This window comes from Neospora caninum, chromosome VIII, assembly GCF_000208865.1.
Source record: "Neospora caninum Liverpool complete genome, chromosome VIII".
Taxonomy (NCBI): domain Eukaryota; phylum Apicomplexa; class Conoidasida; order Eucoccidiorida; family Sarcocystidae; genus Neospora; species Neospora caninum.
The window spans coordinates 4,462,801-4,487,468 of NC_018395.1; the positions used below are offsets into that span (position 1 = coordinate 4,462,801).

Here is a 24,668-nt window from a genome sequence, read left to right on the forward strand (position 1 = left end):
TCTTTTTTTTTCATACTTGGATATGCCTCAGCTCGTCATTCCAGAACAGCGAAGCATCCTGATTTCGATTACCCTGGCTATTGCCTTTTCTCCACCACGGCTTCGGTCGCAGGGGACGGGCTCTTCCTGACTTTCCAGAACCGACGTGAAAAGAATGGGGAAACAGCAAGGGTCGGTGCTGTCGCTCGTCTCCAGGTGCCGATCAGATTTTTTTGCGTCTTCCCCCTCTCCTTTCAAGGATCTTCAGGTTTTCCGTGCTTCACTGCTTGCCGTTCCGTCGCGCCTTCCCGCTCCCGTCCCCCTCATCGCGTCCTCGATTCTTCGGTCCCCCAGTGCCTCTTCCCGCCTTGTTCCTTTTCCAGCGTACAGTTTCTCTGTCCCTGTCATCTCCGACGCCGGTCACATTCCTTCGCGCCTCTCCATTCTCTCAGTCGACTCCGTCTCTGCACGCAGTCCACGATGTTGTTCAAGCAGACAGTGCTCGGCCCAGAACGTTCGCGGGAAGTCGTTTCCGGAAATTTTTTCGGGGAGGTGGTTTGCGCGTTGCCTGAGAATGCATGCAGCGACGCAGAGACAGAGTCTCGCTCGGGCAGCGCAGAGAAGGGACAGGGCGGGTCGAAGGTCTTCAAACGCTTTTCTGGTGCTTCGGGTACGCAGAAAAATGAAGCCGGTGTTAGAACGAGGATCCCGAGTGTCTGTCCACCCCAGGGCGTCCAGCTCATCTGGCACCGGGGCAGCCGCCTTTGCATCAAAGACCTCGCTTCGTTCCTGCGCGAGCAAGACTGCGGATGGCTGGGGGAGATGCTGACGCCGACATGCGGAGCGAAGGCGGCAGAGGAAAAGGTGACGGACCGGAGTAAGCTGTGGCGTCGACCTTCTCCCACAACCGCTGTACAGACACCGGATGCAGCAGCAGCTGCGGGCCGAAGCGTCGGGAGCAAGGAAGACGCAGGGCCTTCACGAGAGGACGGCGAACGGGTGGCGATCTTTTTTCCGTCGTCGCAGGCCTCTTCACTCGCCTGTGCTGACAGACAGATCGTTCCGGAAATTCTGTCCAAACGGGGACGCCTGCGTGTGGAGCAGCCCACCTTCGGTGCGATTCGGGCCATTCGTCGGCTTCGTTTCCCGTCCTTTTCAGGGTTCCAAAGACTGGTGCATCCTTCGTGCTCCTCGGCGTCTGCTTCATTCTCCTCTGCTTCGTCGCCGCCTGCAGCTTCTTCCTCGACCTCTGATTTCCCTCGCTCCTGTCGCAGTGCTTGCCTTGCTGGTGACGCTGGGCGCACAGGCGCGAGCCCGGATCGTCTTCTTCTTCTCTCCCGAGATGGCGGCCTCCACCTTTTGCGTCTCTCCCCTGAGACAAGCCGCTTCTTCGTCGAGCAAAAGGTGGTGCTTCCTTCGCCTTCGAGGTACCCCGCCACGCCTTGTGCCGCCTGTGATCTGGGGGGCCGATCCGCCTTCTCCGTGCCTCAGAACGCTGCTTCCGCCTTCGCGGCAGAGGCGGGAAGGCCGCCGAAGACAGCGCCTTTCCGCGAACTGACAACAGACCTGCCGAGACAGCCGACCAACTGCGCTCTGCGGCGCCCCACAAACGCTGAACCGCCTGACGAAAGGCCGCGAAACTCGGCTTTTCCTTTATTTTCTTCAGCCGTTTCTTCGTCTTCCGCTTCTGCTCTCGCTGCGTCTGGGGCGTCTGCGCATGCCCCTGGGTCGTCTACGATGGGGAAATTGCCTGCATGTCTCGCCGTCCTCGAGGGCGGGATCTTTGCGGTCGTCCGGAACCCTTCCAGCGGCGAAATTGTGGTCGGTTCGCTGGCGGCGGGGGCCGCAGAAAAGGCGGCGGAGGAGACCGCCACGGGAGAAAGCCGAAATGCGGCATGCGATGGCGGTTGCAAAGGCGAGAGAAGGAAAGACAGCGCGCGTTGCGTGGAGAGCACTCCGAGACGTGGAGACGGCGGTCGAGCCGCAGAGACGCAGGCCGAGGCAGCTGAGCCTGGCTCTAGTCGGAGCGCGGGACACGATCTCAGAGGCCCTTGGAACCAAAGAAGTACCGGGCTGTTGACTCTTCGTCTCGTCGGCACCATCCGCCACATCGACCTGGTGAAAGTCGAAGGGGAAGAGGAGGGAGAAGAAGAGGAAGAAGAAGGAGAAGATGAGGGAGACGAAGAGGGAGAGGAAGATGGAGAAGAAGAGGGAGAAGAAGAGGGAGAAGAAGAGGGAGAAGATGGTCATTCAGGGAAGCCGCACTGTGGAAATGAAAGCATGGGTCCACGAGTCGGCGTTCGAGTGAGTGAACAGACGATCCAGAGGAAGAGAAAGCGGCTACCTCCTCGTCCCGCCTCACCCTCACCTGCTCGTGCTTCGTCCTCTTCCTTTTCGCCTTCCTCCTCGCGCGCGTCTTCTCCTTCCTCGCCTGCCTCGCTTGCCGCTGCGTCTTCCCCTCGGTGTTTCCCCCGTCGAATCGCGGGCAGCTCCAGAAGAGGAAGAGACGGGAATGCGAGCAGGCGTTCCCCCGACGCCAGACGCTGCGCCGCCGCAGTGCTTCTCGTCGTCGTGGAGAGCAAGTACGCTTCGTTCCACAGGAAAATAAACGACGCAAAAAAACCGTTTGCCTGCGTGCGCGCGAATGTGTTGCCGACTTCCCTCTTTCAGTGCATCCCCTTGTTACTTCTTGTCTCGTCGTGAGGAGCTGGTTGTTCGGCTTGCGCATCTTTGTCTGGCCGGGGTTAGGGGAGGACAAGGCATGCCCCGAGGGATCCTTCGCGGCGGTTTCGCCACGCTCGCCGACGTGTGCTTGGGCGGCAACGTTGACAAAACGCCGCGTTTCGTGTGCGCCGTGTCGGGGGAGTTTAGTCTGCACTTTTGTGAGGTATCCCGCTCTCCCGCGGGTTGGGATTGCGCGCGTTTCTCGTCTCTGATCCCGCTCGGTTCCTGACGACAGCACGGTTTGTTTCTGATTCTTCGTCATGGTCTCCGTCTCTTGCGCATTTCTCCCTTTTTGCCTTCAGAGACCAGCTGGTGCTTCTGCGCAAGAAACCGACTCTCTCCCTTCGTCCTGTGGAGGCATCGCTTCGGCACTCGCTGCTCCTCGTGCGTCTTCCTTTCTCTCTCCCTCCTTCGAACGCGCATCGTCCCTCTCATGTAAACCAAAGAACCCCGCCGGGTCCCCTTCGCCCTTCTCGCTCCGCTTCCTTTTCGTCGAATTATTCGCCCCCGTCTGCGCCAGTGGTTCTTTCTTCATCTTCGTCGCCTTCGTCGTCGTCGCCTTCTTCCTCTTCATCTCCTTCCTCTGGTTCGCCTTCTTCGCCCGCTTCTGCATTCTCTTATCCTCCTCGCTGCTCTGATCTAATTCTTCTTCCGGTGAGGCTGATGGAAGGAACTCCAATAGCGGGAGCGCGCCCAAGACATCATTGCGAGGTTGGCGTTTGTTTTTGAAACCGTTTCTCGTTCGACAACTCGCATTCTTCGGGTTCAGACTAACTGTGTTAAACGCAGAGGTGAACGGTGGTTTCGCCGTGCAAGACAGACATCGGTTCCAGCAGACATCTCTGCGTTGCTGCAACCGCTTTAAAGCGTTTTGAAATCGACGCAAAACTGTGAATGTGTGTGTCATTCGATCTCTGTGTCCGTCAACGCATGCACCGCTTTCGTCACCCCGCAAACGCCCCTGGTGTGTGCTTCAACATACACTGGCGCGCGCTTCCCTCTGCCGACGACTCTGCCGACGACTCTGCCGACGACTCTGCCGACGACTCTGCCGACGACTCTGCCGACGACTCTGTACATATCTATTCCTTGTGCGGCCTAACGCACACGCCCTCTCTGCGTCTGCGTATTTATGTACATGCGTTTGCACCAGGTTTACTTCGTTTTCAGTTTTCTGCGTGTCCCCCCAAGTCGGCAGCGGAGGGTCCGTTCGTTTTTTCTTCTGCCGTCCGTTTCCCTCCTCTCGTTTTCCCACTGCATGGGCATCACGCTCTCACAAGCGGCTCGTCTTCTCCCGTTGCGTCGTCTGGCACCGCTTTCGTCGAGATAGCCTCCGTTCGGACTCGCGGGCTGTGTGTGATGTGCGCTGGCGGATCTCCAGGGCGCGTGCGTTGAGTTCCTGTCAGCGGCGGAGCCTCCTCGCGCAGCGCACATGCGGCATCCGGACGTGTTCACTGCCATCGTTTCCACGACCGCCTCTGACGGCGCTGGCCTGCTTCTTCTCTCCTCGCGCTACGGATTAACTGCCTTGAGAATCGTCCTGCCGTCTCCATGCTCTGCGCGCTGCCGCTTCGCTCACGCGCCTTTGTCGCCTGCTGACTTCGGAGAGACTGGAAGCCCCCGAGACAGCGACGGCGTATGCGCGCACCGCGGGCTTTGCTGCGAGGTTCGTTTCGTCTCTCTTCGGACCTTCTGCATGTATCTGTCCATTCACGTCAGACGTCTTCGCCTTTCGTCTGTTCCCGTTTGCGTACACCCTTCGTTTTCCGGACCGGAGCGCCATCGCTCTTGCAGTTTGGTGCCATCTTAGCATTTTTACCGTTCGCGGTTCGCGTGCCTTAGATGCCCCGCGTGGCGCATAGACCTCTCTGCCTCTCTGCCTGTCAGCACATTTACTCGGCCGTCTCCGCCGTGTTCAGGTGATCGCGCACGCGCCTTGGCCCGCCCCGGGGTGGGACGCTTCGTTGACTTCACCGCCTGCTTCTTTCCGCTCGCCCTTTCGAATCCTCCTCCGCCGTTGCGACGAGTGGTGTCACCTAACTTCTACCTTTTTTTCTCCTTCTTCTCCTCCGTCTTCTTCTCCCTCTTCTTCTCGCTCCTTTGCTCCCTCTTCCTCCGTCCCTTCGTCGGGCTCATCCGCGGCTTCTTCGGCTTCTGCCGCCTGGTCCATCTGTCCTGAGAAGGAGAGAAGGCGAGGAACCTGTAGGAACATGCCGTGTCCCCAATGCGGGTGGGGACTCCGCTGGCAAGAAATTCCAGTTTCCGCGTCTCCAAATCTGGTCTCTTTCTCAGCTCCATCCACATCTCCTCGTGGGTGTCCAGGCGCCTCTTCGGCGATACTACGGTTTCTGCCCTACGCACCTCCTCCGTCTTGCTCTTCCCCCTTGTCGCCGGCCTCCTTCCCCCCTGGGGTGTGCTGTCTCCTGCCGTCTCCTGTCTCTTCTCCAGGTTCAGATCGCGCCGTGCTTCTTCTGCATGATCGGCGGTCGTCCGCCTTCCTCCTCGCCTCCGTGGAGTACGTACACCCGGCGGCGCAGAAGTCGCGCGTCCGGAGAGACGGAAGCAACGCGTTCCTTGTGCCCCAGCCAGGCGAGAACAAGCGGGCCGGAAGGAAGAAGGTGAAACGTCATGGACCTCCAAGCAGCGACAGTATGCAGGGAAAGCAGGAACTCTCTGCCAGGCACCGCATCGACACGGAAAATGGTTGTTCGTCGTCGCAGGCTGCGCGCGCCCACCCGCCAGATCGACGCACCCCCCCTCGCGCGTCCGGAGCGCGCTGCGCATGCACGATCCATTCACTCCGTCTGTCGTGGGGTGGAGAGGAACCTGCAGAAAGGGGGAGAGCGGAAAGAAGCTCGGCGGAAAGGACGCGTGTGCAGTCTGCACAGGATAAAGCGAACAGCCGAGAGAGCCCACGCGACGTGCCCCGTCCCGGCGTGCCTCTTGGCAGGAAGGATGGAGGGTGCCTGCTCTTCACCTCGTTCACGCCGCTTCTGGTTGTTTCCAAGTCGTCTCAGTCGGCATCGTCGTTTCCGTCTTCGTCCACGCATCGTCCCGCGTCTTCTGTGTCGTATTCCAAGGATGCGGAGACCGCTGCGGTTGCCGGCGTCAGAGAGCGAAGGGAGAACTGTCTCCCTGCGGACTCCTCGCGTCCGTCGTCCGCCTCACCGCAGCAGCTGGGTGTATGTCCGCCGGACGCGGGAAACAGAGGAGACGAAGAGGCGAATGTGCACGCGAACGCGAAGCAGAACGATCTTCCAGAGGCGAGAAGAAACCTGCCTCAAAGGAGGCTCACCTGGCTTCTCCTTGGCCTCGCCGAACGATCGAGTGACTGGCTGCTAGCCTTGACGTGTGAATGCTATGGGACGGACGACGAACGGTGGAGTCTCGTGCCGCTGCAGTGTCTGTACACCCGAACCCACCTGACTGACGCGGCTTTTGTTCCCAATGCAGGGCTGCCGCACAACCCGAACCACTTCGAAGTTCCTCGCACCTTGTCGCTCGCCTCCTTTCCTCCTTGCCCTCCCGTCTGTTCAAAAGAGTTCTTGTCTTCCCCTTCCGCTTCCTTGTTTCCCCGGTGCTCGTCTGTCACTTGCCTGTTGCCGTTTTGGAGCGCCTTTGGACGTTCGCTGGCGGGCGAGAACGCAGACGGCGCAGAAGGCGGAACGCTGTACATGATTGGAGGCCGCTGGCCGCATTCGGTTCTCTTTGGGCTGCGCGTCGGTAAGAGAAAAATGCAGGCCAGAGATGAAAAGAGGAGGAAGGGAGGAGCGGAAGAACTGCGGCACGGCGTACCAAAACGCCGGAGAAAGCCGAGAGGAGATGGAGAGCGGAAACTCAGTAGGGGTGAGGACGAAGGAGCTGGTTTTCACAGGTGTGCATCGACACCAGGCGCTCGTCGCCCGGGAGCGAGGACGCGGAAGAAGCTAGAAAAAGAAACGAGACAGAACTCTGAGAGAGCAATCCAGAAATTCTGTTTTTGATGTGCACCACTTAAACATCAATCATGCTATGTTTCGTTTACGAAACCGTCGTCGAGGTTCGTCTTTCTATGTCGATTTTGGCATGCGTTTTCTGCAGGTCACCGTCTTTCACTCTGCGGTCGAATCGCCTCAGACTGGCGGCCGCTGCAAACGGCCGTGTCGTCTGTTTCAAACGTCGACACACATCGTTCTTCACTCGTCTCGGAGGCCTTTCGTTTGCGTGCGTTAAACGCGTTGCCGTCATCTTCCTCTCATTCTGCTCCCCGTTCCGCGTCTGGTCGCCGTTCCCAGTCGCTTGCGCGCTGGCTATATTCTGCGTCTTCGCCTTCGTCTGCGTCTTCGCCTTCGTCTGTTTCTTCGTCTTCGGCCGTTGACGCCGCTTCTCGTTCTGCTCAACGCCGTTTAGAGGCGGCAGGTTCCGCACGGCCTGAGCGGCCTCTTGCTGCGTGGCTGCTGCCTGTGTTTGCGAGGCAACAGGGGACGGCCGGAGGAGGAAAAGCGGATTTGCTTGGCTCAGGGGAACGGCAAGACACTCCAAACGAAAACGGCGCGAAAAGGGAAAAGAGGGGACATTGCCAGTGGGTTCTCGTCGTGGCGTTTCCACACCGAACAGAAGTTCGGCGCGTAAACCTTGGCAGAAGGTTCTCAAATGCACACGTGGAAAAAGAGACAAAAGGGGAGAGAGAAGAAGAGAGAAACGAAGGGCTACCGTACGTGGAAGACGATACGGAAGAAGAGAGAGAAGCGGGAGAAGGCCGAGAGCGAGCGAGGATTGACGAGTGTCTTCGGAACAGCAACACGGTAGCTGAGGGCGAGGAAGGTTTCAAGATCAAGAGAGACAATCGAGTGAACGAAAGCTCTCTAGAATGTGGAATCCCATTCCAACGCGATGTCCGAACACTGCATGTTGCCTCCGTTTTTGTCGGCGAGCGATCACGTGGGCCAGGTGCGTTCTGATGCCCCACTCTCTGTCCCTTTGAAACAACACTTTTATTTCTACACTCTCTCTGTAGATAATGCGCACTCACATATGGCAAAATATGCACATATTTATATACACGTAGATCAGCGCCCACATATATATATATATATATGTATATATATATATATATATTGATATATATATATATATATACTGGAATATTTGTGTATAGATTTTGTGCGGACATGCGTGTGCATGTCCCAACGCCCTGAGCCTAGATCGGGTCTGCATTTAGACACAGAAACAAACATGGTTCGGCTTCGGGTTTCTTCTCTCCCTGTTTTGTGTGCTCTCCAGGCGTTCTGCAAGTCACGCAGGACGCGGTGTACGTACACCAGGGGGACCGGACAACTCGCCTGTTGTCCCTGGCGGATCTGCACGCAGGCGCAGTCTGTAACATCCCACGGGTTGGCGCTTCCTCTCAAGAAGACGAAAGGGGGGCAGAGAGAAAGGAACCACCAGATCCAGACGCACACGCGCGAGAGACAAAAACGGTCACGGACGCGGACAAGGGCGAGCAGGACTCGGTCGACACAGAAAGCGGGGACCAGATCATCAAGGCTGGTGGAACGGGCACTCGGTTCTGGCTTCTCACGGCCTCAGGAGGTTTGTCATGCAAACGTACCACCACATACGCCAATACACAAAGACGTGTAGATGCCGGGAATGAACCGCCTACCTGGAGATACCTCGGAATCTATAGTATGTGTATTCATAGGCGTACATGCATACTTGTAGGTGTAACTCTCTCTCTCTCTCTATATATATATAGATAGATGCTTTGGATAGCTTCGTGTTTCGAGAATTTGTCCTCCGTGCTTTTTTCCTTCTCGTCGTTTGACGCGCTCCTCGAGGCTCTCGCCGCTGCGTCTTTGCCGTGTGAAGCTCGCGTTGACTTCGGTTCTGGATATCCAGCTTTGCCTTCTCTTCCTCGTGCTCTCCCGAAGTCTCTGCATCGTTTCGCCTGCGTTTCCGTCTCGGCTGTCGCGTCTCGCGCGTCGCTTCCTTCTGGCCGCCTCCCGTTCCATTCGCGTTCGGCTTTCTCGCCTTTCCGTGCGTCTCCAGGGCTCCGCGCCTTCGAGCTTCGGTGTCGCGACACCGGCCTGGCGACTTCGCGCATGCACGCTCACCCTTTGGCGCGCCTCGAACGTGCCCGTGGTCTCGCCTCTTCGCCGTTGCCTTCCGTTCCTCAAATCGCCGCTCCGGGCTCTCGAAACCGAAAGGAACTCGACTCTCCCTTCCCGGAAGAAGAAGCGCTAATTACAACTGCCTTTGTCGCCCGCTTGCCTTCCGGATTCCTGTCTCGTTCACCGTCTTCGTCCTCTTCGGCGACGCCGATCCCTGCACTTTCCTCTGTCGGTTCCTCTTCCTCCTCCTCCTCCTCTTCTTCTTCGTCTTCTTCCTCTTCTTCTTCGTCTTCATCGTGTGCGTCTTCCGCTTCGTCCTTTTCTTCCGCTTCCACGTCCTCTTCTTCCTCTTCCTCTTTTTCCGCTTTTTCTGGTCCTTCTTCTTTATTGTCTCTTGCCTCGCCCTCCACTCCCGAGGTGGACCGGAGCCACGCTCCCTGCTACCTCTGGGCTGTCGCCTTTGATGACGGTCAGTTGACCCTGGAGATTGAGTGGACACGCCGGCGAGAGGCGGAGAAGCGAAGGGTGGCGAAGACAGACGAGGAAAGAAAACGAGGCTCGACGTTCGAAGCGGAAGCGGCAGAGATGCGTGCTGTGAGAAGGCGAGGGCAGTGCGAAGACGAGGCCGAAACGGCGTTGCTGCGGCGGTACACCACTTCCCTCGCCCCGCATGCAGTTCAGTCCCTCAGGTGCGAGCGAGGAAAAGGCAGGGTGACTCGTGTTTTTGACGGCCATTTCCTTGCACGTTGAAATCCGTCTTTGGACACGGAGTGTAGGTATATAGAGATGTGCTAACTGAAGCGTTTGGGATGTATGGACTCACCTACCGGCTGCAAACCGTCTTCGTCCCTACATCCTGTGCGACGTGTGCCAATCCCCGTCTCGCACACCGTTTTCGAGATCTTTTTCCGTTCCAGTGAACTCACGTAGAGAAAACGATTCAGTGTATTTGAACGCCTCGAGCTCTCACACCGGGAAACCCTTTCCCCCTTGTCTGCGTGGAAGGTGAAAGCGTCGACGCCTCGACGCTGCTTCCGCAACGCTTTTGGTTTGCTCTCGACTTTGTTGTGGACGCTGACGCTCGACCGCGGCGTCTCCGATGTCCATCCACATGGTTTCTGTGCACCGTTGGGAACATGCGCGCTGGGACGAAATCCTCTTTTTCGCTCTGTGTGCAGCCTCCTGGCGCCGTCGTATCTCGTCGCCGGCACGCAGGACGGTCACCTTTTCACGTGGGCGCTTTCGAGTCTTTTCGCGCTCCCCACGACTCACTCGCCTTCTGCCTCTCCGCGTCCGCCTTTCGTCTCGTCTCCGCGCCCCGCCTCGCCTCTGGATGCGGCCGGGGCAGGCGGCCTTTCGCAGGCTTCCGCCTCTTCCCCGGCGAGTGCGTGCGTGGAGACGCGGCGAGAAACAAGAGAGAGGAGGCCGTCGATGCACCATCGCTCCCTGCCGCCCCCCGTCTGGAGCACTCGCGTGGGAAGCTTCCCGCTGTACGTCTCGCCGATTCTTCCGCGACAGGGCGACCTCGAGAGCCGCGTGCGAAACCACGCGGAAGAAGAAAACGGCGAGGAATCTGCGAGGCTGCCCGAAGGCTGTTTGGTCAAACACGGCGGCGGTGGGTTGGGCGCAGACGCGCAGCAGGGCAGTGTGTGGTTTCTCCTGCTTCCTGAAGACGGGAAGAGGAATTGCAGGATAGGAAACGCGAAACGCGCGAAGGAGCGCGTTCAAGAAGAAAAGCGTCGAGACCCGACTGACTTGAATCCGGCGATGGAGGGCGACGCGTTTCTGCCGCTTTTTGGAGGCGCGAGTTCGGCCCCAGAGGGTAAGCTGTGGAGAAGGAAAAGACGCAGAGTGGACCCAGGCAAAAGAAGGCAGAAACACACGCGACGCAGCGGGCTGAGGGAAAGAACTTTTTCAAAGTTTTTTGTGTGGGTGAAGTGCGCTTTTAAGCAAACCGTAAGTCGGAAGAAGCAAACGGGTTTTGTGGAGGCGAGGACGGAACGCTGGAAAGAATGATGGAGAAGGCCATGTCGACACGGATTGATGCGTGAATAGGTACGTGTGTGGGCGTTGTTCTTGGTTTTGCTTTCCTCAGATTCTGTCTCTCTCACTGATTCTTTTCTTCCGTCTCTTCGCTGTTTCCCGTGCCTCGCACCGCCGGCGACGGCCCCTCCACATCCCCTCGCCGCCTCGTCTTCTTTCGCGTCTCCCCCTGCTTCTTTTTCCTCTTCTCTCGCGTACGGCGCCCTCGGTTCCGGGGCATCCGAGCCGTCGAATGGAGCTGTAGCGGTCGCCTGGTGGAGCGAGGACTCCGGCACCGGAGACGGCGGAGACAGTGGAGACAGCGAGGAAGCGAAGGACAAGAGAAACAGGAAGCGAGGCGAGAGATGCGTGCAGCTGCTATATCTTCACGAGAGAGGGGCGAGCGACGAAACGACACCGGCGTCGCTCTGGAATGTCGACACGCGCACGGCGCTTCTCGCGGTGAGCCTCACAGCGCCAGAAGGCGAAAAGAAGAGCGCGAAAGAGAGAGGAAGCCGAGAGAGGAGAGACAGCGAGCGAAAAGCGGAGAGAGGAGCGAAACGGGGACGGAGACGCAGAGGCAGCGAGAGGGACGAGGACACTGACGAAAAAGAAGACAGCAGGAAAACAGGACAACGAGATAGGACAACGCGCGGCGGCCCCGAATGCAAAGGGAAATGTAACTGCGGCCGCAGTGTCTTGTGTGCATTCACATTTTTCTTTTTTGCATGCAGACGGAGATTGCGCCTCTGCCCATCATCGCGAACAAGATGACGGTGCAAGCGGGTCGACCAAATTCCCTCGTCGCCTTCATCGGTCGCTTCTCTCCCGTCGCGCACCCTGCGACCCGGTCGCCGTATCTCGAGGCTTCGTCACCAAACGAGACGAACGGAGGATTCGGTGTTTTTCTCTGTAGCCGCGCACAACCCCCAACCTTCAGAAGTCAGGGGGCTCCTGCTCTCCACCCTCGTCGTGCCTGGAAATCTTACTCTCCCTCCATCTCTGCTTCTTCTCCATTGCCTTCTTCGTCGCTGCCTTCTTCGTCTCTGCCTTCTTCGTCTCTGCCTTCTTCGTCGCTGCCTTCTTCGTCGCTGCCTTCTTCGTCGTCGCCTTCTTCTCCTTTGCCGTTTTCCACAACTAGCGCTCTGTCGGGTTCTGCCTCGCCTTGCGTTTCGCCTCTCGCTTGCGCTTCTCCGTCGCGTTCTGCCTGCGCGGAGGGTGGCCCTCGCCTCGTTGCTTCGCTTGCGCTTTCTCGCTTCGCGAGCGAGGCGCCTGCGGGTCTTTCATCGCCGACGCTCGCGGCATGGCCCTCTCCAGATCGACGATTTCCGTGCCTGCATCGCGACGCCCTCCTGCCTCTCTGTCTCGCGTTCTGGTCGCTGCAAGACGCCGCCTCGTCTGGGACTGAGAAACCGCCGTTGTACTCCCTGGCGTACCCACCGTCTGTCGCGCCCGCGCCGGCTTCGTCAGTCCCTGCGGCGACTGGCAAGCGAAGCCGAAAAGAACGCCCCTTAGGGAAGATGTACAAGATCTCTTCGTCTCCGTTCCTCACGCCTTTAACTCGATCGCAGCTTTTGTCTCTCCACCGCAGTATGCGCCTCCTCGCTAGCCCTCGTGAGGAACCTGGTCTCAGGTGTTTCGCCGCTGACCGCATCAACCACCTCGTGCGAATCATCGTCTCTTCTTCGGTTTCTCCCTCTTCTTGGGTTTCTCCCTCTTCGTCTGCGTTGCCCTCCTGTGCTGCGCCTGCCTTCGCCGCGGTATTCCCTGTTCTTCTCGCTTTTCTTCTGGCTCCACAATTGCGGCGACGCGCGTGGCTGAGACGCGTTTTCCGGCGGATGGGCGGGGCTGCGACGGGGGAGTGGCGGCGACGGGAGAGACTCCTGTTTCTGCTTCAGGGGATTCGACACTTGTCGGACGCAGTCGCGGCGCGGTTGGCGGAGCTGTCCAATGAAACCCGCCGCTGCGAAGAAGAGCTCCAAAGTTTGCAGGAACAGCCGCCGCTCGGCCTGGCTGTGCTGCGCGAGAGCGCAGAGCGCCGCGACGGCGACGGCGGAGCCGAGGGAGGAAGTGGAGAAGATGTCGGTGAGGAACACAGGCGAGAAGGGACAGCGAGATGCGCGAATGGCACGGCGGCAGAAGACGCACGAAGTGGACGCGACGAGAGGCCGCAGGAGCCTGATGCCACGGACCCCGAAACGGACTCCCCAGCTTCTCCAACCGCGTTTTTCTCAGCCGAAGAAGATGAAGGCGACCCTCCCTCTTCTTCACTTTCACCTGCACCAGCCGCCTCGTCGGCCCCGTCTGCGCCGCCTTCTCCCTCCTCGTTTCCTTTTCCTCCTTCCTCATCTTTGCCTTCTGCTTTGGGGTCTGTGCGGGAACCAGCGGCGGCGTCGCCCTCGGTCGCTGGGCGGTCGGGGGCCTTGGACGACCTGGCAACTTTGGCTGAACTCTCTCGCCGAACAGCTGCGCAGCGTGAGGCGCTTCGTCGCTCTTTGCGGGACTTCCGTCGGACGCGGGCCGTGATGCGGAGGGCGCTTGAGGAACTCCGACGCTGCCACAGACTCTACAGAGACAGATGTCAACTCGCGGACCTGCCGGCGGCCGCGGCACGCGAGGAAGAAGCAGAACCAGGCGAAGAAGAGGAAAGCGAGGACAGCGAGGCCGCGTGGACGACGGGCGAGCAGGGGACAGGCGGGGTGAGGTGCGTGTCCAGAGCACGCGAGAGGAGAGGCTCGGGAAAGCGCATGCGTGGCCGAGAGCGTCTCCGGCTGGTCGTGGGCGGTCGGTGGAATGCAGCGGAGAGAGGCCAGTCGCAAGGGAAGGAGGACGTTGAAGACGAGGAGAAGTCAAGTGCATGCGGCCCAGACGCGACAGACTCCGATGCCGGCAGCCACGAAGACGCACCGTTGGGTCTTCCGCCGGAAGAAATGCGTCTCCGGTACGAGCGTCTCGCGTACGAACGCCGCCTTCATTCGCAGCTCCTCGCGTTTCTCGGTCGCGTCTCGGAACGCTCCGAAAGGCCCCGCGAACCGAGGGGATTTGTTCTGCTTCTTGGCGTCGACGAAGCGCCGTTCGAAAAACGAAGGGACTGTCCATCTTCAGCCCGACACGAGACCAAGCGCGTGCGGATGCGAACCCGATGCGCCAATCAGGAGGCGAACGAAACGCCGAGGTGTCGAAAGGAGAAAACAAAGACACAAGCGAGAGGCGACCAAGGGAACGACCAGAAGGGTGAAGGCGAAACGGGTCCAAGAGGAGACGAAAGAGGAGAAAGAGAAAAGGGACACGGCGAACGAGAAGGCGAGAGAGATGAAGGCGTGAGCGCGGAGGAACGCGCGAGTGCTCACCTTGGACAACCGGCAGGATCGGTTGCGGGAGCCGTCGCACCGAGGTAAAGAGAAGGGGAGCTTTGTTTCTCAACGCTTCTGATGACAGGGGCTTTTTTTTGCCTCTTTTCCGATCATCGTGCACGCGTCTTCGTCTCGCCGAACGCGGCCTTCAACGCTTATTCCCAGCTGACTCGGCGAATAGGAGCTACGAGCCGCGAAGAGCATCCGCACCTTCTCGCTTTTCTGCCCAATGCTGCGCCCTCGTCACATTCTCTCTCCTTTTGGAGAGAGAATGTGACGAGGGTGTGCAGAGAACGGGTCGCGGAAGATCTGAGATTGTGCGCCGTTTGACCTCCTGAGACAGAGAGACAATGAACGCCTCTTCTTGTCAGAACACCGAACGGACAAGCGTCGCTATGCCTACACATGCCTGCGTCGACCTGTGAACGTTTGAGTGCACAAAAACGTAGACTCTCGCTCATCGCTGCCCCTACATGTCGATACATTTGTGACGACGTCTGCGTGTTCATGTGTATATATATCTATATTTGTAAAGGGCTGCGCAAGCACAGGCGAGAGGCTGTGTGGCGTTCTGGTCTCAGCTTGTCTGACGTTGTGGGGTCCGCGCCTTCTGCTCGCGCTCCTTCGCGGTTTTCTTCCCTTTTGACTCCGCTTCGTATGTTTTTGCATTGCTTCAACTGCGGCGCTCCACGCCTCGCAAGTCTGGTCTGCATGTGCAACTCAGTGTTGTCGCACTCAAATGCGGCCATGCACACGGGTCCGCCATATCCATTCTCATACCCAGTTTAGCTACTTTCTTGTAGGCATATATATATATATATATATATATATATGTACATGAAATATGCACAAATATGCATATATACGTACGTATCAAAAGAACGTAGGATGCGCTTTGTTTTTTGTGTTGACTAAGCGTCGGGTTGCGTCTGTGTGCCTCTGCGTGAGGCTGTGCAGGAGAGTGGAAGAAGAGACGGACTGGGTCTCCTCGTTTTCGCGGCGAGCGTCGCGCCGTCTCGGCATGCACGCGCGGCGTGTGGAGGGCGAAGAAAGTCAGATGGAAGAGCGGCCCTCGCCTAGGCAGGGACAGCTGGAGACTTCGCGTTCTTTTTTCCCGCCGCTCCCGCCCACTCGCTCCTCCATTTCTTCCACTTTGGCAGGCTGCTCCCCTTCGCGGTCCTCTTCTCTCAGCCTGCCGTCTTCGTCTTCCTCTCCTTCGTCTTTGGATTCCTGTTGTTCTTCCGCCTTGGTCCCCCTCTGCTTGCAGCCTATGGCCTTTTCCGTTGAGGCAGTCACGCCGTTCGAGGTAAGGACGAACGGTTTCCATGACTCTCGTTTCTTTTACTTGCCAGCGCGTCGGCCTTGGCGGGGAGTCTCGCGCTTCGGAATCGCGTGTGCCTCAGTCGAGTTGTTCGAAAGCGTTCTCTCTACGCCTCTCCGGAACCGGAGACTCTCTCCGCAGAGAGGCGGAGAAAGAGTCGCGTCGAGAAAGGGAAAAAAGAAGGGAGGCAGCTACGGCGCTGCGTGCGCGAGACATGCAGAACCCGAGCAGCACACGGAGATGAACGTAAACGAAGCAGACGCAGGCTGCTTGGTGGCCAAGAGCGAAACGTCGAGGCTACAAAACCGAAACAGACAGCGAGACGCCTCCGACAGGGAAACAGAAAGCGCGAAAAGCTGGAAGACCGTCAGCGACTCGCCAGAGAAAAAGCCAAGCGAAGACGAATCCCGGCGCGATTTCACTCGGAGAGAGAGACGAGGACGGGAGATGTGGACAAGAACAAGAGACGGAGAGAGAAACGTAGAGCTGCGCGTTCAAGGAGGCGTGAGGCACAAGTCAGGCGCGGGTTGTGCCTTCGGTGGGTCTTTCGAACGCCGGGAGTTCCGTCCCGGAGCAAAGGTTTCTAAGCGAGGTTTTTGGTGTCGCATTTCGATTGGCCATTTCCGCAGGGTGGGCGTTTTCTAGCTGTCGGAGGCGAGGCAACCATTGCCGTGCTGGAGCTCGAGTGGCCGAGGGAGAAGGCGAGGACACGGGGCGAAGGCGCGACGCAGAAAGAGATGCAGGAGACAGAACTTGGAGAGACTGGTCGGGCCTCATTCGCTCCAGCGGAGGAGCGAGAAGCTCGGCTGTCCGCCCCGAGGCTGCGCACAGTCGCGACGTTCACCGTCGGAGACGCTTCGGACAGCGTAAGGAAACTCCAAAGAGCGAACAGAGGGGAACCAAACACGGAAACATGGGCACGAAGGCAGACGCGCTGGAGACGAGGGGGACGAAGGGTGAAAGAGACGGCAAGGGGGAATGATCTCAGCCAAAAGAGGTGAGAAGGGAAAGACGCGAGAGGACGCTGGGGAAAACGCGGACCAGGCAGGGTGACAAGACGAACGGAGCAACTCACGCAGCGACACTTGGAAGGAAAACGACAAAACATGTTCGCCTTGGTTTCGTGGTTTCGTCCTTTATGCCACAAACACGACGATGTCGGTTTCGATCTCTGCAAAGAAAAACAACGGGAAAACGAATCCGAGAGTATACCCTTCGCCTGGCGGGCTGTGGGCATCCGTCTCGGTGAGTAGACCAGTGAACATCGACCCTTCGGTTTTCCTGCATTTCCACTATTTTCTTTCTGTCTTCGCCTTAGTATTGCCTTTCTCTCTTCTCCTTTGAATGTTTCGCCATGTCCTCTCGTTTTTTACTCTTTTTTTTAGCGCGTCACAGGCCTCTCACTCGCACCGGGGGGGACCGGGCTGCTCACGGCGACGCTCGCCACGAAGAATGGCGGCGCGTCGGGACACATTTTGCTGCTGCGGTGGAGCGAAGACGCGCAGCAGCTTGTCTGCGTCGCCTCCGGCTCGGATGAAGAAGGGCGCGGCCTGGCGTCGGGTACGCGCATTCTCTGCATGCGATCCTTTGCAGCGCATGCGTTGTGTCAGAGACATCCTCATGCTTACGTGTCTAGCTCGCACTCAAGCCATATCTCTGTCTATATCGCGCTGCCTGTATCTACGTATATGTGTATCCAATATCTCTGAGTGTATCTACGTCTATCCATCTAGATCTATCTCAAGCTATATATACATATGTATAGCTGTGTGTGTGTGTCACACTGTATTCATCTCTTTATCTACGTTCTGTGTTCCTATCCCAGCAGATGCCTTGCTGTGTAGGCATGTATGTGTATTTCTTTGCATATATATGTTTTAGGATGTGTATATATTGGAATGTATCTAGATAGATGTGTGCCTTTATAGACATGTTTAGGCGTGTGGTTATTCGTGAATAGCAAGACATGCGGGAAGATAGGTAGAAGGTGGTAGGGAGGTGAATGGGATTTCCGGTGGGCGTCCATTCGAAACCAAAGGAAATTCGGATATCAGGAAATGCTCTTTCCCCACCTTTTTGCAACGCTTGCAGGCACGGCAGTGGAGGTGAATGGCTTCCCTGACTTCCACCTCGCGCTGACTGCCGACGGGAAGAATCTCTTCGCGACACAACTCAACTTGGAGCGCGCTTCTCTCGACGCAGTGAGACTCAGAAGGGAGAAAGAGCAGCAGAACGGCGAAACGACACGGCCAGAGACCTTTCGATGGTTTCGCTTCCCCATCGCTTTTCCGGCTTCTCATTCAGTTTTCTTGCGCGTCCGCATTCACGCAGAGACTATTACCCCCTCAGCCTGCCCACGCCCCGGCGGCATCTCTGTTCGAGTATCTTTTTTGCTCCTGTCACTTCTCTTAGCCCATCTGGCTGTTTCCGCAGCGCGCTCGCGTCTATCGCGTTTGTTTCTCTTTTCGCCGCTTTGCCGAAGCGTTTCATCCTCGCCTTTCCTCGCCCCTTCTCGCTGTCACCCGCGCCGTCTCTGCTCTCTCGTATGCTGCCTTGGATTCTCAGCACTCAGAAGCCGCGCTGGCCTCCCCCTGTCTCGCGACACTGTCGTTGCCTGCCGCCTTCTTCGCGCCTGCTTCCTTCTCGCCCTCGGCGGTCCTGCCAGGTTTCTCTGCGCCTTCCTCGCCGCGTGCGGTTGTCTCCCCGCCTGATGCAAATGCTCTCTTTCCGTCCGCAGCCTCGCCCCTCTCCCCACTCTGCCAAGAGGAGGCACATCTCGGCCTGATGCCGCCGAAGCTCTCGCAGGGGCGCGCCGCCGTATCGGAGATGCAGGCAGAGGAACAAAATGAACGAAAAGCTGGCAAAGGAGAAAGAGCAGAAAACGGAGATAAAGAACGACAAGCACCGGCGGCGTTTCGTGGAGACCCTCGCGGCGACGCAGCGGGGAGCCTGCTCACATTGTTTGAGAAACAGTAAGGCACTGAGGGAGACGAGTCACGGCAGCCACTCGTCTGCGGCGGTCTCAGCGAACGCGGTCGATCTTCCACTTCTCTTATTCTTCAATCCTCCGTCAGTTTGCCCTCGGTTTCCTGTCGCGTTTCCCTTCAGGTCTGCTGGCTCGACACCTGTCCTTCTCCCGGGTCTCGATGGGAGTGTGACGGCTGTTTTCTGCGCGCCGACGGCTGCCCCTTCGCCGGGTCGGCGCTCCTCTTCCTTGGCACTGCTCCCGCCTTTGTTCCCTTCTGCCTCGCGTTTGTCTTTCCTTCCTCCGAGAAAAAGGTCTGACGGGCGTGACGGCGCAGGCAGACGACCAGCCGCGACAAATGGAGAGAGCGCGCTCTTTTGCGAAAGACCCCGCGGGCCGAAGAAACACACAGAGCACGAAGGGACAAACACGGGAGGACGAGAGACGGGGGAAGACGCGAAGACGGTGCATGACCAGTTCGACGTCTCCAGCGTCTTTCCCTCGCCTTCAGGGTCTTTTGTCCCTATGAACTTTCTCGCGAGGGCAAAGGAAATCTGCGCCGATCTCTCCCTCTTTCTCAGACTTCTCCGGTCCGGTTTGCCATGCCCCTACTGCGACTCCTTTTCTTGTTCGGCGCCTTCCTCTGTCGCGTCTTCCTCGTGGCCTTCTGCGTCTTCCGCGTTCCGGGCCGACTTCCTGTTTGCTTCTTCGCTGTCCCAACAGCACCTGCTCTGGCTGCTATGGGAACGTTTTTCGTTTTTCCGCCTTCTCCCGGTGTACAGACACCCGGAGGTCGTCGCGGGCCGACTCGAGCAGGTTTCGCGACGGCTGCAGCGGGAGGTTTCCGCGGAGATTCTTCGCGCCTCGCGCCTGCTCGGCGCCGCCGTGGAAGTCTCGCAGAATGGCGCGACAGGACAAAAGAAAGCAGCGAGCGCAAAGGAGCAAAGGAATGCGAGCGGCGCTGCGCCCGCGGGGACTCAAACGAAGGGCGAAGGAGAGGAAGAAGGAAGAAGAGGCAAAGACGGAGACTGTCCGGATAGGAATGCACAGAACCGCGCAGAATCACCACCGCGGTGGCAGGCCCCCACAGGAAATCGCGAAGCGCAAACCACGCACGTCAGCATTCAACATGCGAAAGAGTCTGAGGTGTACAGACACCCAATGCTGGGCGACGAACTTGACTCCCTGGCATTAGAATGGACGAAAGGCATCTCTAGATTCTTCCCTTCTGACTGGGCAGGCAACCCCTGGGAATCGGCGCCGTCGGCGTCACATATCCCGTCGCGGTTACCGCCTTCCGCTCTCGTACGCCCCGCCGCTCCGCCCTCTTCTTCTTCCGCGTCGTGTCCCTCTTCCTCTTCTTCTCTCGAGCTCTGGCTGTGTGTTGCTGAGTGGCTTCACGTGCGCGAGGCGTCGGCGGCGACGCTTCTGCTCAGACTCCGATCTCTGCAGGCCTTTCGGGATGGCGACAGCGAGAGGGAGGAGCGGGGCGAGGAACGGTGTTCTCCGGCCCACCCTGTGTCGGGGTTCTCGACCAGAGAGGCGCACGCATCGCCAGCGCTGGATCTGCTTCTTGACGCGCTCGACGACAGACTTCGCGCCTTCCTGGACTGCCTGGGAGAGGCGCGTGGCCGCATCAACAGACTGGTCAGTTGCATGCGCCAGCAGGACGAGTGGCGACGCCTCGTCCAGCGCATGCAACCGGGACCCGCTGCGCTCGATTTTCTCTCGACGTTGAAAGTTACAGACGCGTCGTCTTTGCGCGTTTCTGCGGCTGGCACTTCGCTTTCGCCTTCTGTACCGTCCGACTTGAATCCGCAGCACGCACATGCACAGGACAAGAGAGAACTGCGTTCGCCCTCGTCGTCTTCGTTCTCCCCTTTCAGTGCTCCGTCGGCCTTTGCGTCGTCCTCTTCCTTTCTTGCTTCTTCCGCGCTTGCTTCTTCCTCGCCCGTTTCTGCTGTTGCGTCTGCAGCCCCGTTGACGACTCTTCTGCTCGATCTTCGAGCGTCTGCGCTCCAGACCCTTTCGTCGCTTCGTTTAAAACTCGCGTCTCTCGAAACGGAGACGGCGATGCGCAGAGGCGGCACGCATCAGCGAGACAGCAGCCGCGCCGGCGACGAAGCTCCCGACGGAGGCAACGGTGCGCGAGAGTGCGAGCGAGAGATGGACACGGAACATCCTGACGACACGGCGACGTCCGACACTGGCGACTGCGAGACGGCGAAAGCCGAATCCGAGAGAGAGAACGAAGGCACGAAGCAAAGACAAGACGGCGGCATGAGCAGCGGAGCAAACCAGCAGCCGCTTGAGGTCGACAAAATGTGGGAAAAGGGAGGAGAAGAGCCTGACGGGGCGCGAGAGAAGGTCGATCGCGTGCGTCGCCGCCTTCTCTCACTCCTCGAGGAAATTGAGAGCGATGAACGGGCGACCGTTGCGAACTGCAATTGTGTAGTGTCTGGTGAGCATGTCGGCCCTCGGAGTGGGAGAGAAGGAGAGGCTCACAGATGCAGAGAAGCGAGCGTCCAGGAAAGGCTGCGAAGACTCCAGGCGCAGCTGGCGACGGCGCGGATGTTGCTGGCAGACGTGGGAGAAGCCGAACGCGAGGCCAAGGCGGCGGATGCAAAGCTAAACGAGGGAAGAACTGAATCCGAGAAAGAAGGCGTGCGAGCCGGCGAGATCGAAGAACCGCGGAAACGAGGCGGCCGCGGAGAGAGAGGAGACACACTCGGGGAACACGAAGAGTGTCATGTGGTGAACAACCCGACCACAAGAGGCGAGACGCAGGACGCGCGGCAGACGGTCTCGGGCACCGAACCGCTGGAACGGGAGAGGGGGAAGAGCCCCGCAAGGAAGGACACTGGAAGGAAGGACACTGGGAGGGCAGGCACCAAACAGGGAAGGGAGAACTTCTCGGATCTCGACGCGGGGCTCGAAGTCGAGTCGGTCTGGTCTCTGTCCAGCTTCTCCTCCGGCCAGGAGACGGAGCGCGAGAACAAAGTGGCCAGAGAAGAGAGGAAGACTTACAACACGTCTTTGTCAGCGTCTCCTTCTTCCTTGTCGTGTTCTTCTTCCGTGTCTTCTTCGCCTTCTGCGTCTGCGTTGCTTCGCACCTCGCATTGGCCTCCGGCAGGGACTTCTGACGCGCGGGCCGAGAGAGAGGCGAGACGCTCGCCCTTGGAAGATGCTACGGAGCGCCAAGTGCAAGCGGTGGTAGCTTGCATGCGCGGTGTCTCTCGGCTCTTCGGTGAGGGCGACCGTCGTCGCGCTTTCGCTGCGTCTCCTGACTCATTGTGCGTCTCGAGTGGCCGTTTGGCGCGCCGAGACGCACGCGAGGACAGGTTGCCGTCTCTGTTGTTCCCGTCGTATCCCCGTTCTTCCTCTCCTTCGTCTTCTTCCGGTTCCTCTCTTGGTCGGGAGGCGACAGGGCGATGGCGGGACGACGGAGCCGCGCGTGCCCTTCTCTCAGCTCCGAGGCGACGGCGAGACGCGTGGCAACTGCTCCGTCCCCACGGCGAGCAAAACGGCGGCGTCTCCAAACTCGAGGGAGGGCAGGAAGACGGTTGCATGCGGGAGAAGGGCGATGCCTCGCTCCTTTGTTTGGAAGCTGCCAAGACCTGTCTTGCAGACGCCGTGCTCGCGCGAGGAGGCTCACCGGTCTTCTGGTTTTTCTGCTCGACTCTGGCGTTCTTGGCCAACTCGCCGGGTGGCCTCTCTTCCCTCAAGAGCGAAGTCTTCATTGCAGGCGCGGAGACTCCCCGAGGCGGCGACGCCAGGCGGCGCGGCTGCCCGATCTGCCGCGGCCGCACGCAGGAGTCGGAAGAAAGCGAAACTTCCGAAGGAGCCCGCGAGTTCGCTGCGTCGATGCGCGACGCCGAACGAGCGAGGAGGCGGCTGGAGAGAGTCGAGGGGATCTGGGGCGAGTGTGGCGAGAAGACGCAGCGGCGCGAGGAAAGGCAGCGAGAGAACGAAGAGCGTCGCGAAGAGGCCAGAGACGAGAAGGGGGAACGTCTCGGCTTCACGCAACGGCGAAGCGTGTCGTGGAGCTCGGAGTGCTTGTCGTCGCGTCGACGCAAGGAAACGCGCCGAACGGTTTCTGGAGGACACGGCGTCGCCTCATTTGAATCAACCAGAAGTGGAGGGCGAGGAGACGACTGGTCCAGCGACGAGAGCTGGGCAGAACAGGACGCGTGGAATCTGTTCTGGGGTTTGGACACCGGCGAGGAAGATGGCGCGGTCGAGAGAAGGTCAAGAGACAGGGAGAGAGAACGGAGGCGCGAGAGAGAACACAGGAGAGAAGAGAGTCTGGAGGTTTCCGCGTTTGCGAACAAGAGAGCAAAGGGACAACAGAGACGGTCGGGGGCGCATGCGGCCTGCTCCGCTCCGGCGCCGTCTGGAGTCCAGGCCGATGAAGAAGACAGCGACAAAGCAGAAGAAAGTGGAACAAAACTCTGTGTGGATTTGGACCTCGTCAGTGCTCTTGCATTCCTCAGTGACGAGGCAGAGAGCGAGCTCGCAGAGATTCTCCCGTTTCTGCCGTCGTGGCCGCAGTCTGTTGACGAGTGCCTGGCTGCAATCCGAGCTCTCGCACGCGTTTCGGCGTTTTGAAAACGGGGGTTTTTCGTTTTTTGAGCGAAGTCTCGTCCCTGACAAGGATACGTGATCGCGAGCAGTGAGTGCCCGGTTGCATCCGCAGTTCCCCTCGACAGAAATTTCCACTTGAAGACTTGTCCAAAGCTCCAGTTTCCCGAGAGACAGGCACGCCCCGAGCAGGCGCACACAGCTCACAAACCCACGCAGATCATCCACATGCATGTGACATTTGTAAATCTTGGCGAAGCTCTACCTTTCCGTTCCTTTCACACGTGAGCGACTCCTTCATAGGGCCAAGGTTTTTAAGACACAGAAAACGCGCAACGGTATTTCTACCGGTCTGCCCAGTTTACAAAGGTTAGAGTTTTTACGAAAAGAGTGAGATGAGGTGGACGACTGCGGGGGGAGGTCAGGGGCTGTAGGGGAAGAAGCGTGTCCCGGACAGCGCGCCGACTGCAAAGCTTCGCTCGCGCGGCGGATCTGCTCGGGGGTCTGCTGCATGCAGTGTCCGCTCTCTCTCTTTCTCTAGCGCCTGGCTAAGCGTTTCGGGTTTTCTGAAATCGGATTTTTCTGAGGGAGTGAAACTGCGCCAAGTGTACGCTGGAAGAGCGAGAGCCTGTCGACTCTGTGCATAGAAGAGAAGAGATGTGTGGCCATTCGGACCCAGTTCACGACTGCGAGAGAGACAGCGGACAAGGAACGAACATGGAGAACCAGCCGCCGCGCCCGTCGCTCTCTCGCCACACTAGCTTCCACGAGTGCGAAAAAGCAGCGCCCTACCGCGGGGCCGAGGCGTTTCTGCCGCGTGGAAAACGTCACCAGCCCCAAAGACCCGCAGCCCGCAGAGAATGTCGGCGAGGGAAAAGAAAAGGACTGAAGTGTGCCGGCCCAGCAGAGATCGCGAGACACACTCCAGAAGCGCGGAGTGCAAACACCCAGAGACACAAAAGAGGAACACCCGCGCAATGAGATAGGGAAGACACAAAAAGAGAAAAAGCCAGGTGAGAGAGAGCATGGGAAATCAGAGAGATGGCAAAAGCAGAACGCGAGAGAGGTGGGGAAAGGAAAAGCCGAGTCTTTTTGCCGACTTGCTGGGCTCTGACGGAAGAAGCCCTTGCGCATGCAAGGAACAGAGGTACTCTATTCAAACGCGTCGCCGCGTACGATCCTCCCTGTTCTCTCATGAGTCTCTCCATTGAGGAACAAACTCGCCGACCCACAAAAAAACAAAAACATGTCCAAGGGTTTATGAGAACTGAAGATCGAGCGACACTAGGTTGCAGAGACGGAGACCTCGCGGGATGACGGAATTCGCGATTGGGAATCTCATCGTGTGCACCGGCTTGGGGTGATTTTCTGTCTCATTGAGTGGAGCAGAAACGAAAAAGACTCTTCTCTCGAGAAGCCGCTTTCCGTCTTCTGTCCGGACCGGCGCCGCCCCTCCCCCCCCCCCCACCAAGGGCCCGCGTGTCTCCTCCCCCAGCGCGAGCGCGGTCGGTCTATTCGCTCTCATCTTCTCGTGCTGCGCGCTCTTCTGCGCCTCTCCTGTCTCACGCTATCTTTGCTCTCTCGCCTTTCCTTCCCTTCAAAAGCCGTCCTTCCTTGCCTACCCGCTCGTG

General features: G+C 58.7%; 1 protein-coding gene across 1 annotated transcript; it reads left to right on the forward strand.

Moving 5' to 3' along the window:
• Nucleotides 1–459: 459 nt before the first annotated feature.
• Nucleotides 460–23,064, forward strand: NCLIV_035690 (putative SRS33; the record flags this gene model as incomplete). Its single annotated transcript, XM_003883771.1, has 14 exons — nucleotides 460–2,283; nucleotides 3,006–3,138; nucleotides 5,152–6,426; nucleotides 7,966–8,274; nucleotides 8,734–9,484; nucleotides 9,974–10,617; nucleotides 10,891–11,279; nucleotides 11,552–14,211; nucleotides 15,128–15,476; nucleotides 16,121–16,357; nucleotides 16,877–17,051; nucleotides 17,583–17,692; nucleotides 18,057–18,463; nucleotides 18,600–23,064. The coding sequence occupies 14 exons, from the start codon at nucleotides 460–462 to the stop codon at nucleotides 23,062–23,064; spliced, it is 13,728 nt and encodes a 4,575-aa protein (XP_003883820.1).
• Nucleotides 23,065–24,668: the final 1,604 nt, after the last annotated feature.